Genomic DNA, 14,057 nt, shown 5'->3' with positions numbered 1-14,057 from the left:
TTCAGCAAATTATGAACATTCAGCAAATTATGAACATTCAGCAAATTATGAACATTCAACAAATTATGAACATTCAGCAAATTCTGAACGTTCAGCAAATTATGAACGTTCAGCAAATTATGAACGTTCAGCAAATTATGATCATTCAAAAAATTATACCTAACAAGAATTAATCCCATTTTTATAAATTTTAATAGGGCCCGCTCTTTCCTCATTTTACGTTTTTTCAAAAACATTTTTTTTAACATTACTTTATTTATTTTTTTTTATTTTTGTTTTATTTTTTATTTTATTATATATATATTTTTTTTTTATTTTGCAAATAAAAATGGAAAAAAAAGAAGATAATGTTATGAGAGAAATTAAAGTTAACAAGTTGGTACTCAATATATGTGTTGGGGAGGTAAGCAAAGTTTGCGTATTTGAGTTTGTATCGTGAATTACTCGTGTTCTGTGCATAACAGATGTATACGTTTGTGTATGTGTAGTAACTAATGTTCGCCTCTCCTGCACTATTTTAAATATTCAACTATGTATTGTTACATTTATCCCTATCCTTTTTGCATTTCCCATTTTGCTTCTCCCATTTTTACCTTGCCTAGTCAGGTGACAGGTTAACAAGAGCAGCGAGGGTGTTGGAACAACTGACTGATCAGAAGCCAATTTTTGGAAAATGTAGATTTACAATTAGATCATTCGGTGTAAGAAGAAATGAAAAGATATCATGTTTTGTAACAGTAAGAGGTAAGAAAGCATTAGAAATATTAGAGAAAGGATTAAAAGTAAAAGAATATGAACTGAGAAGAAAAAATTTTTCGGACACAGGAAATTTTGGTTTTGGTATACAAGAACATATAGATCTAGGTATTAAGTACGACCCTTCTACTGGTATATATGGTATGGACTTTTATGTGCACCTCTCTCGACCCGGTTATAGAGTAACCAGAAGAAGGAGAAGAAGATCGACCATTTCCAAAACTCATAAAGTTACAAAGGATGACGCAATGAAGTGGTTTCAAACCAAATTCGATGGAATTTTGCTCAAATGAAAAAGAAAAAAAAAAAAAAGATAAGATAAACCAAGATAAGATAAATCAAGATAAGATAAACCAAGATAAGATAAATCAAGATAAGATAAACTAACATAAGATAAATCAAGATAAGATAAATCAAGATAAAATAAATCAAGATAAGATAAATCAAGATAAGATAAATCAAGATAAGATATACCTATCATGCGAACAAATTAAACGTAGTCGCCCTTGTATAATTCGTAGCAAAAAAAAAAGAAATTTACAAATTTTTTAAATATATCAGTACCATCAATACACCTCTTTGGCGAAATAGGAAGAAACAATGACGTTGTCAGTTTAACGCCCTCCAATTATGCATATACGCACGTGTATACACATGTACATACTTACGTACATAAGCATGTACGTAATCCTATATGTACATATTTTTATGTAAAACGGCTTAATGTGTAAATAATTTTTTTGCCCCTTCAAACGTGCACAGTGTGTGCTTGTACGTATGTGTGTGGGTGTACATGTACATATAAATAAATATATATATAAATAAATAAATATACTTATATATGCTTATGTATGTGTGTATTTATGCGTGTATATGCTTTAAAAAATTTTTTTTTTTTTTTTTTTTTTATTCCACAAAATTTTATGCCCAATTATATATTATTAGACCATGATATGTATTAAAAAAAAGAAAAAAAAAAAATATATATTTCACATACCACTACAATCAATTTTTTCCATCTGTTCACACTGTCTTTTCATTAATATGATGAAGGCATACCGAGCAATGTTGATAGTGATTGTAGCTACAAGTTATTGTTATGTTATCATATGTCCTTTCGCTAAATGAGAAAGATTATAATTACGAGAAAGTACGAAATGTGTGAGCACATACCTAGAGGAAGAAAGCCGAAGTAAAAGTACGACATGCAAAACTTTTCTTATAAGATGAAAAGGAACAAAATAAATAGAAAATTTTCATTTGCCATACATGAGCATCATGTAAATTTGTAGATACTCCTTGTTAGGTTTAGCTTATATTATATTCTGATGGGGAAAAAGAAGAAAAAAAATAAATAAATAAAAAAATAACAAAAAAAAAAAAAAATGAGTACCTACAATAGGAACATACTAAACTTCTTCACCTTACATAATTAGTAGCAAAAAAAAAAAAAAAAAAAAAAACATAAACATAAACATAAACATAAACAGAAAACGGAAGAACAATTTTAATGTCTTATCTTTCTTAAAATGAGTAAAGAATATTTCTGTTTACTTCATGTAAGTGACCACGTAATATATGTCCATTTCTGGAAATTGTGTAGCATTACTAAAAATAAAAATATGCATTATAAATTTTTAGCAAATATTAGCGAATATTAGATAAGTTTAACAAGTTTTACTGATTTTACTGATTTTTTAGTTTATTTTTTTTCTTTTTTTAGCACTATTTAGTGCAGATTTTTTTGTGGAATATTCTTTTTTATTTTTTCTGATTTCTTTACTTCTTTTCCTTTTTATTAAATTTGTGTACATAAAACAGGGGAAGTGTTACAACAGAAACGTACATTGTAATGCATACTGTACTGTACGAGCGTAACGCTATCGCTTTATTTTCATTTTGTGCAGTTTTCAATGCAGCAAAGCAAAATAACTTGCACACTGTACGAAGACTCAGTAGTACTTAAGAAGCAAAAGAGTATGGTATGCGCGTCTGTTTGAGTAAATGGAAATATTAATTATCATTATATTGTATTATGTTGTATTATATTATTTTGTTATTTTATATTTTTTTTTTTTGAGAAGAAATATAGAAAATATCAGAGCAGTTAGTGAGGACAAGCAAATATTTTTAAAAACATCAAAAAGGGCGAAGTGGCATGTTGTGCTGTCATATCATGTGTACAGGTACATATATGCACATGCACAAGCAAATAGGCGTGAACTATGAGAAAAATTAAACCTATAAGAACACACACACACATTCATATATATATATATATATATATACATACATAAATGCGTATGGCTCATACATTTATGTAGAACTCCCTTCAGCTAGTTAAAGGCCAGGGTACCGCTTACCATAACATATTTTCATTTTATAGGCCTTGTGGGAATAATCTGATTTTTATTTATTTTTTTCTTTTTTTAAATTTGTAAAGGTGTATATATACATGCAAGTACACACATACGCATATTTATACGTACATATATACTATTTCTGTTAGAACAATTTTACTCCTTAAATTTTAAACTACCACAATTCATACTATTATATATCTTAAGTGGTAGTTGAGCACTTGACCCCCTCAATATAATATCCCTCTTCAGGAAAAATTCTACTACCTTTTTTTCTCTTTTGATGGGTTATGGCTTTTCTTGTTCCCCTCCAACTGAAAAAATAAATATATGTATATATATATGCATGTGTATATATGTATATGCGTGTGTAAGTATATATAAGCGCGTGTAAATATATATATATATGTGCATGTGTATATATATATATATACACTCGTTCATATGCTGACTTCCTCCTACACTATGTACATGTTGTGTACATGCTATTATAAGAGTATACACTGCGCCTATACTTTTGTTTCACTCTGAATGATCCTTTATCGGATAGTTCACGCGCTCGTCCACCTTCTTTTGTAAGTATTGTCATCATACGATTTTGCTATTCTTAGTGCGTAATGATACTCGTGAATAGGGAAACACACCCTTGTTCCCCTTAAAGAAGCGCAGGCTTTTTTTTAAGAGAAAAACAAACAAACAAACAAACAAACAATCAAACAAATAAATACATATACTCGTATTACTTACGTGTACATATATTCATGTGCGCGCATACCAAATAAGTGCACACATGTGTACACACACACACACACACCAAAACGTAATCGGAAAAAATTTTCTTAAAAAAGTATAATGAATAATTTGACTGATATTGAAAGAGAAGGGAAGGGGAAAACAAACGCTTTAAGTACACTTAATAAAGAAGACATAAGGAAGACTGGAAAAAATATAAAGGAAAAAGAAAAATCTGTGGAGAATGGAAATGTTAATAAGGCTAGGAAGGATGCAAAATTTGAAGGCGGAAGGAGCGATGTAGGAGAAGAGGCAAAAGAAGAGGTACAGATAGCGGTACAGGAAGAGGGAATGACGAAGATAGAGACAGAAACACTAAGGGGGCGGAAAAATAAATCATCTAAACAATTAGCAAAGGAGCTGGCTAGGGAGATAACAAAACCCATGCGCACCGAAAGGGAGAAAGACAACCGCGTAACTTACAATGTGCATGACGAAGAAAGAAAAAAAAAAAAATAATAAAAAAAAAAATAAAAAATAATAATAATAATAATAATAAAATAAAAAAAAGAAGGAAGCCAGAAAAACATATGTTTCAAAATGATGATCAACGAAATTTCGGACAATTCGTACAATACAACAACGAAAATTTATCAAGTGATAGCAGTTCATCATGTAATCTTATTGAAGAGAAACAAAATATTTTTAAAAATTTAAACAGCCAATTAAATTATATAAATAGTATTTCGAATATGGATTCCTTTGCCGAATACAGGAAAAATGTGTTTCCTGAGTATAGGTCTGATATCAAAAGAGGAGAGGGGGAAAATAATATATATGATAATACAGATAATGCCATAGGTGTAAGAACAAGCAGAGATACAAACGAAGATGGGGAAGTAAAAAAGAGGACACCGAGTAGAAGTAGGAGTAGGAGTAGAAGTAGAAGTTGGAGTAGTACCCCCGGTAGTGTTAATCACAAACTTAAAAGAACATCAATCATTGAAAAATTTAAGCAACAAGAATTAAAATCGAAACAGCGATATTGGACACCTGCATGTTTGATAATAACATATTTGACTATATCAATCATATTTATAATTATTGGTTCAGTGTTTATTATCTTTTCTACCACGAGAAAGGAATGTAGAATATCCTATGGTCATATGGAGGGAACTTCATTAATTCTTCAAATGAACGAGGACTTGTGTTACGGCCCTATTAGACCGTTCAGAAAAAACTCTTACATTTATTACGAATTACATAATTTTTATCAGAACCATAAGAAGTATTTAATCTCTAAGTCGCACAACCAGTTGATGGTAAGAAAAACAACATAGTCATCTCCCTGCATTTTGAGTCTGTATGTGTTTTTACCTGCATCTGTTCATATATTTCCGTGTTTATTCATAATTTATCCCCGTTCATGCGATTACATTGGGGCGGTTACGTAGGTCCAATTACATAGGTGCTATTACATAGGTGCAATAACATACGTGATATTACGTACATGCCATCGCGTACTTGCTACCGCAAAACGGTGAAACTGAAAAGACGACTTGTTCTTTACGAATGTATAGGGGGTGATATACACAAAAGCGAGCGACCTATCTCAATGCTTTCCGGTATCACAAAATAAAGAGGGGAAGGTACTACACCCATGTGGGTTAGTAGCTAGAAGCGTATTTAATGATACTTTTACCTTATATAAAGATACCAATTTGGAAGAGATGATAGAAATAGACGAATCGAAAGAAGCTATTACATGGTTTAGTGACTACAATAAATTTAAAAATCCGTCTGCACGTGATATGGAATTACATAAGGGAGAAGTTGATTTTTGGTTAATGAACGACAATTATATGTCTACTTTAAATATGAATAAAAATAATGGATATGGAGTGGAAAACTCTCATTTTATTGTTTGGATGAAAACAGCTGCATTATCAGAATTTCGTAAAAAATATGCTAAATTAAATGTCGAATTAAAATTACCTGTCTATGTTCATATAAAAAATAACTTTCCTGTTAATAAATTTAATGGAAAGAAATATTTCGTTATAGCAGAGGGGTCAGTTTTTATAAATGAAAAATCTCAATCCATTGGAATTCTCTATTTAACTGTTGGAATCATTTCTCTTTGCATTTCCTTGTGTCTTATTTATAATCAGTGGAAGCATCCTAGGATTATTGGTTATATATAAAAGCCTGTCCTGTTAAATTTTCCCCTTATTTGTGTGTATGCGTGCGTTTTATTACTTGTCTCTAAGGGGAAAGAGGACAGAAAGGTGATAGTAATACAAAGTGGAGGGCGAAATTTTAAAAATGTCTGAAACGTTACATGGCGTGAGCTACCAGAAAGGTGGTCTTCTACCCTCGTTTGGAAGGAAGAACAGACGCTCCATATATAGGTTTATGTGCATATATACATATATATATAAAAACACGCAATATTACTGGTTCATAAAAAAAAAAAAAAAAAAAAATTATGAACACGCAATAACATTAGCTCATATAAAAAAAAAATAATAAGAACGTGCAATAATATTTGCTCATAGGAAAAAAAAAAAATATGAACGCGTAATAATATTTGCTTATAGGAAAAAAAAAAAAATATGAACGCGTAATACTATTTTGCTTATAGGAAAAAAAAAAAAAAATATGAACGCGTAATAATATTTGCTTATAGGAAAAAAAAAAAAAAATATGAACGCGTAATAATATTTGCTTATAGGAAAAAAAAAAAAAAAATATGAACGCGTAATAATACTTACTCTTCAAAAAACATATAAATGAGATAAAATTAGAAGATTTATTTTTATATTTCTATGCACATTCGTTATTTTACCTTTATTCAATGTGCACTCCCATTTCCTTTTTTTTTTTTTATGTTTACAAACTGTTTTGTAATTTTACTTCATAAACGTAATAACCCTTTTTTGAAAATTTTGTTGCTTTTCATTTCCATTCTTTTCACTTTTTTGTGAACATATGCTTTAATTTGCATGTACAAACTGGTGCGTATACATTTGTCTTTATAAGTATGTTTAAGTGCAAATACATTTCCACATGTAAACGTGCGTATGTATACATATATATAGATATATATATGCATATGCAAATGTATATGTGTATATATGTATAAATATATACGTGCATACGTATACATATGTACATACCCATACACACCTCTTTACATACATGCATATGTGGTAAGGGTTGATCGTGGTGCGCTTATGCAACAGTCCTATGCGTATTTGTGTAAAAGATGTCTTTTTTTCAAAGCTAATTTATAAAAACTATATGATTACCTACTATTTAATTTTTTAAATAAGCTCGTTTATGTTTACTGAGCATTTACTATGTTGAGGTGTTGCTTCGTTGAATTGCGGTGATGTTAAATCGAAGTTCCCTTTTTCGTTACTATATAAATATAATAACAATAAAAATAAAAATAAAATAAATAAAAAAGATAATTTAATAATAATAGAAATACTACTACGACTACTACGACTACTACTACTACTACTACTACGACTACTACGACTACTACGACTACTACTACTACTACTACTACTACTACTACGACTACTACCAATAGTAATAATAATAATTAATGTTCAAATGTGCTAGGCAGTATTAAAAAATTTTAAAACATCTATAAAGAAGTGTCACACTGGAACTTACAATTTAAATATTTTTTGAGAAAAATCTCATGAAACAAAAGGCCTATATTTATTACACCAACATATATTTAAAAAAACTTATATCTTTAGTCTCTTATTGAAAAAAATGAAATTAAAAAGGAATACTCAGTTCGTTCAAATGTAGAATGTTCAGGTATATTCCAAAAAATAAAATACAACGAAATGTAATGAAATAAAATAATTTATTCATAAAAGGGGCGTAAAAAAAAAAAAAAAAAAAAAAAAAAATACAATCATAATAACAATTATAAGGCCCGACGGAGGAAGAAACGAATTACACTCTCAATCCTAAAATGCAAAAACAAATGCGCGGTCTTCACAAAATTTACAACATAACCCTCTTTACACAAATAAGCATACATACGTGCATTATGCGTATATATGCATATTTTACTACCTGCAGTGAATTTATGTGTACTTTTCCTTTTAAAAGTCTAGTGGTCTGTTCATTCGTAACACTTAAAAAATAATTGCGTATTTAAAAAAAAAAAAAATACGTATTTGTACATATTTATACATATTTATACGTATTTATACGTATTTATACATATTTATACATATTTATACATATTTATACGTATTTATACATATTTATACATATTTATACGTATTTATACATATTTATACGTATTTATACGTATTTATACATATTTATACATATTTATACATATTTATATATATTTATACATATTTATACATGTATGTATTAATATATATATATATATTTATAAAATCAATTTAAAAAATGCGAAAAAAGGAAAAAAAATTCGAAGAGATCTAAATGCAAGTGCAAATGCATGCAAATATGATAAACACATGTACGTTCACTGCTTTTTTTTTTTAATTTTTTTTTTTTTTTTATTTTTATTTGTTCCTTTTAACAAATTGTAAGCTAAATGTTTCTATGTATATATACATAAATATACGTCCGTATTTATATATATACATAAATATATATTTATTTTTTATTTAATTTTGTTATCTTTTAAAATGTATGCAATTGCCTAGGGAGATCAAAAGCTTTAAGTGTACATATTTTGCAAGGCATAATACAGTTAAAAAAGGAAGGATTTTTTTTTTTTTTTTTTTTTTTTTTTTTTTGGTATATGCTATGCGTAAGCGTGTTTAGCTAAGTTTATATGAACACATGACCTCGTTTATGCACATACGAGCACATGACTGCGTTTATGTACATATACTCATATGTGCTTATGTAACAACCCGTTTATACATATAAACATATATATTTATATATTTCCTTATAATAATGCTGAAAGAAGTTTGAGCAAAATGATTTTTTTAGTAATAAGGCATGGAAAACGGAATTCTTAAAAATTGAGTATTTTAGTATTATTACTATCCATTTGGAACATTAACACATCTCGACCCCCCTTTTTTTTTTTTTTTTTTTTTTTTTAAAATGTTCCTATTTAAATTTATAGTGATAAATATAATTATTCTTGTTTTTTCAAAAGTTACTTGTAATTTAGTCATTCATCCATCATTAGCAGATTTTTTTGTTGAAAATTTTAGAGATCATCTTTTTGTTTCTTCATACAATGTAATAAATAAAAGATTATCAAAACCAAGCTGTTCAAGCTCTGATGACTATGAATGTCATCATGTTCGTAGAGAAAGAGAACAACGGCATGAGTCCACAGTGCTTATAGCAAAAGAGGAAAAGGGAAAAGGAGATGGAAAAATAGAAAAAATACATGATGGACAGGAAGAAATACATAGAGGAAAGGAAGAAAGCCATAGAGGAAAGGAAGAAATACATAGAGGAAAGGAAGAAAGCCATAGAGGAAAGGAAGAAATACATAGAGGAAAGGAAGAAATACATAGAGGAAAGGAAGAAAGATATAGAAGAAAGGAAGAAAGACATAGAAGAAAGGAAGAAAGACATAGAAGAAAGGAAGAAAGACATAGAAGAAAGGAAGAAAGATATGTAGAAACAGAAGAAAGCCATATAAAAAAAGAAAAAGATTTTTACGATGAAGAGGAAGAACAAGTTAAATATATTTATTTGCACACCAGTCCATTCTATATCACAATTAAGGAAAAAGCTACAAATGCGCCCGAGGGGGGAGAGCAAAGGAGTGGAAGTGATGAAAGTAGTGACATAGATGATCAGATGAGTAGAAGTGTAAGAAGTAGAAATCAACGCTACAAGAACATGTTTTATAAATGCTTCTACATCTTATTAGACTTTTTTTCTCTGTTTGTGAAGAAGGAAAAAAATAGACATATAAGCAATGTGCAAAAGATGTACCCCGTTTCCTATTTCATTGATAGGAACAAAACGAATATTTTAAATAATTCTAACGAGTTTTCATATAACAATAAAAAGAATAAAGTTAAAGGGATATACTTAGGAGATCATCTAGATGATATGAAAAATTATTCTTTTTTATCTCCCCTATCATTGGCTATTGATGAAATAAATTTTAATAAAATATTCCAATATGCATGGAATAACTCTTATTCCAACTACATCTTTTTAAAAAGTCCAAATAAATCTCAGGAAAAGAAAAACAATATAATCATAAAAGATAAAGTCATGCCAGATGAAGCAGTGCCAGATGAAGCGGTGCCAGATGTAGTGCCAATCGAAATAGTGAATGAAAAAAAGAGTTATATGAATGATGAAGACAAGCTTGGGCAGGTGCACAAAACAAAGATGAACAACAAAGAACAAGGTGAAGATCTCTCCCAGGAAGAAGTTAATACCTTGGAAGATGATTCGTCAACTATTCGAACTGATAAGCAGTATGATAATGTAGATAGTATTAAAGAAAACATATTCCAAGGGGGTAAAACCAATAGAGAAGATGAAATAAATGATAGTGCATACCACACCCTGTTAAATAATGATAACGATTTGATAATAAAATATATTATGAAATCTAATAAAGATTATCAATATTTCAAATTGTTAAGTAGGACTAAAGCTCACGTGAACATAAATAGCGTTGGTCTTATTTTAAAAAAATTAAATATATCAGAAGAAAATAATTTTGACAAAATTTTAAAAAATAATAAAAAATTGAAGATAGGTATATGTACTACGGAAAGGAGCAAAAAAATGCTAGCTCATGATCCCTTGAGAAATGTCCATTTGTACAAGCAAACATTGGGATCCTTGTTGCAAAGGGAGCAATCAAAGCGGAGCAGCGGTAGGAGCAGCGGTAGGAGCAGCGGTAGGAGCAGCGGTAGGAGCAGCGGTAGGAGCAGCGGTAGGAGCAGCGGTAGGAGTAGCAGTAGCAGTAGCAGTAGCGGTAACAGCGATTGGTATAGTGATGGGTATGACGGTGGTGGATACCATTATGATGATGACGACAGCTATGGATATGACTATGAGTATAACCGCGCATATGGCAATGCAGACGATAGGAACACTTTTGCGTGTGCCTTTTTTCGCTCCATCGACAAGTCCGAGTTATTATTTTATCTTAGGAGGAATGACAACAAGGAGGGGGGGGAAAGAAATCATCATCACAGCCCAGAAGACAGAAGTAATCTTGATGTACAAAGAGATAGCAGTAAGATGGAAAACAGCTGTATTGGCTGTAACAACAATGAATGCTGTAACAACAATGAGGTTAACAAAACAAATTATGGATGCAAAGAAAACATTGTCATCCAAGGGGATAAATCAATCTGCACACTTAAAAAAAATAGGGATAAAAAGATCGTTATTTCGGATCATATATTATATAAAGAATGGAAAAAAGCTAATTTTGATAAGTCCAAACTGTCAATGCTTTCAACAAATATTTTAAATAATTTAAAAAAATATAAAGAGTATAATTATAAAAAAAATATATACAAACTACATGTGGATTATAATGGTATTTGTAAAAGTATTGTTTTTATTTATAAATATGAAAAGAAGGCCTTTTTGAAATTTATATTTCAACATGATGTTTGTCTTAATTATAATTTTTTAAATAAAAATATTTTTTTTAATTACATGAATAGCAATATAAAACCCAATTTTATTCTGAGGGGTATTTGGAATTACGCAGTTCCAAAGAAGGTAGCCTATGTGCGAAATCTCCTGCACAGTTCAGGTTGTACAGGAAATTCGAACGATATGGTTGATACTAATAAGTGCGATTATAGCTGCAGTGGTCATGACAATGGTGATAAAGGAGATCGCCTCGGGCGATGCACCTTTCCGGATCGCTTTTTCATTTACAATGATTTGTACAATTTGGGTGAGGCAAGAGGGATTAGCGGTGTTATCAGTGGGAACAACGGTGAGGAAGCGGAGAGCCGCTCGAGGGGAAACGAAAGGGGGAGAGTGTATTGGTATGAGCAAGTACTAAACCCAAGTATAGACTCATCAAAGAGGTTTGTAAGAATGAAACTAGGTAATTTTGAGAGTAACAAATTGCAGGAGAAAGATGAACATGCTTTTTTGATGAACAAACTACTTAAGAGCAGTAGTGATATTTTATTATTGTCGAAAAAAGGCTTTATCGAATTCAAAATTCCAGTAGTATTGAATGAACTATTTGTTTCATTTCATCCAAACCCGTTATACGAATATGTATGTAACAACAACAGTACAGCTGGAACATCAACCCTTAGTATTATTTCGAGTGGAAATAAAAATAATACAAGTAATCGGCACATGAATGAATATGATGGTATTAATACAAACAGATGTTCATTTAACAAACCATATTATCTTTATGTATTTTTCAATTTTTTTTTAAATAATAATAGGAAATATAATATAAAATTAGATATACATATTGATCATGTGAAAAGATTTAACAAGACGAAAGATATACCTTTTCAATATATCAATGTTTTAAATTATTTGAAAAATAATATAAATCATTATAGAATTAATAGAATCGAAATTGTATATTCCTTTTTACCATTCTTACAAGCCAACGATTTTGCTGATCATACGAACTTGCCATTCTATGTAGCTTTAAAAAGTTTTATTATCAATCAGAGTGAAAAGGTGTATAACTATATTCCTATTTTCTACACCACCAACATCAACTTTATGCAAGTACTCAGCAGAAATATAAAAAACGATCAGCCACGGGACGATGCAAGGACAAAAGGAGGAGTGCAAAACGGGGAAAAGGGGGAAAATGATATGCACAGTTCAGGTGAAAAAGTTGGTAGAGAGGGGCGGACGGTCGAGGAAGAGGAAAAGGGAACCAACAGAATGATAGGAAGTTTTACTAGGGCTATTACTGTTGACTTTACTGGTGGACATACTGGTGGGCATACTGGTGGGCATACTGGCGATATTACTATCGGAGGAACGACTGCAAGCACGATTGGAAGTATGACTGGAAGCACAACTGGAAGTACTACTTATGTGAGTACCGACCCATCTTCCCACTATACGTCCTTCTCAATGCAAGATGAATCAGGGGAGGGAGGGATAGAACAGAGCAAATACCCCCCATACACAACACCCGAGCAATTGTTCAAAAGAGAGGAATCGGTGCCTATGGACTGGTCGAATAGCAAGGATAGTGATGCAAATAATTTTATTAATATAAATTCATTTTCTATGTTTACCACTGTCAGTGAAAACATATTCGTGAAGCATCTTATGCAGTATAAGTGCACGAGCTGTAGTTGTACGTATGACGAGAATGTTAAGGAATTTCTTTTGGCCAAGTCGAGTATGAAACGTGTTAGGAACAAAAAAAGGGAAAAGGGAAAGGGAAAGGGAAGTACAGTCGATAATGCAACAAATGCAAACAAAATCAGCACAGAAGGGGAAAAAGAAGAAGAGGAAAAAGAAGAAGAAGAAGAAGAAGAAAAAAGGAAAATGCACGCTATAAACAAATCTATCTTTTCGTTTGATAACGATATACAGATTAGCCCCCTTTTTTATGATGATAAAAAGAGGAATACATATGAAGATAAAGATGAAGATAAAGATAAGGATAAAGATGAAGATAAAGAAGATATAGAAGAAGATGGGGTTGAAGAGGGAGAAAAAATTGAAATGAGCCATACTGAAAAGGAGTACCATCGCTTTTTAAAAGAAGAGTTATATAAATACATTACATATGATAGGAAAAACATAGTAGCTTATAATATGAATTATATGTACATATCAGAATTTAAAAACAAAAAATATATTATTCCTCCATATAATAAAGGCATTTTAATCAATTTTGAAAAAGAAAATGAGCAAATTTTTTGTGATCCATATAATGACATTTCATATATTAAAGAAAAATTTAATCATAATATTTCATATAATGATACAAGAAACATATTTGAGACAATTTATATTTATTCTGCTCTTCTTCCAATGGAAAGTGATATATATGATTTTAATTTTTTAACAAAGAATAATTTAACGTTAAAACAAAGACAAACTGAAAATTCAAAAACTCTTTTTAAAAATTTAATCCCTTTTACAAGATATGAAGACTTTTAATATATGTTACAACAACAGCCTGAAAATTTTATCGATCTGAGTATCATCAATTTTAAAGGTAGTGCATAT

At 30.2% G+C, this 14,057-nt stretch overlaps 3 protein-coding genes across 3 annotated transcripts; all 3 read left to right on the top strand.

Moving 5' to 3' along the window:
• Nucleotides 1–328: 328 nt before the first annotated feature.
• MKS88_000972 (60S ribosomal protein L11a) lies at nt 329–1,049 on the top strand (the record flags this gene model as incomplete). The annotated part of the gene is made up of 2 exons (XM_067219621.1): nt 329–403; nt 603–1,049. 2 exons carry the CDS (start codon nt 329–331, stop codon nt 1,047–1,049), a joined length of 522 nt encoding a protein of 173 aa, XP_067075338.1.
• Nucleotides 1,050–3,968: 2,919 nt separating this feature from the next.
• MKS88_000971 (uncharacterized protein) lies at nt 3,969–6,052 on the top strand (the record flags this gene model as incomplete). The annotated part of the gene is made up of 3 exons (XM_067219620.1): nt 3,969–4,322; nt 4,427–5,170; nt 5,429–6,052. The coding sequence occupies 3 exons, from the start codon at nt 3,969–3,971 to the stop codon at nt 6,050–6,052; spliced, it is 1,722 nt and encodes a 573-aa protein (XP_067075337.1).
• Nucleotides 6,053–8,975: 2,923 nt separating this feature from the next.
• Nucleotides 8,976–13,988, top strand: MKS88_000970 (uncharacterized protein; the record flags this gene model as incomplete). The annotated part of the gene is made up of 1 exon (XM_067219619.1): nt 8,976–13,988. The coding sequence occupies one exon, from the start codon at nt 8,976–8,978 to the stop codon at nt 13,986–13,988; it is 5,013 nt and encodes a 1,670-aa protein (XP_067075336.1).
• Nucleotides 13,989–14,057: the final 69 nt, after the last annotated feature.

Source organism: Plasmodium brasilianum, chromosome 3 (genome assembly GCF_023973825.1).
Source record: "Plasmodium brasilianum strain Bolivian I chromosome 3, whole genome shotgun sequence".
NCBI lineage: Eukaryota > Apicomplexa > Aconoidasida > Haemosporida > Plasmodiidae > Plasmodium > Plasmodium brasilianum.
The sequence above is the reverse complement of the archived record's forward strand: the minus strand, read 5'-3'. Positions and strand labels throughout refer to the sequence as shown.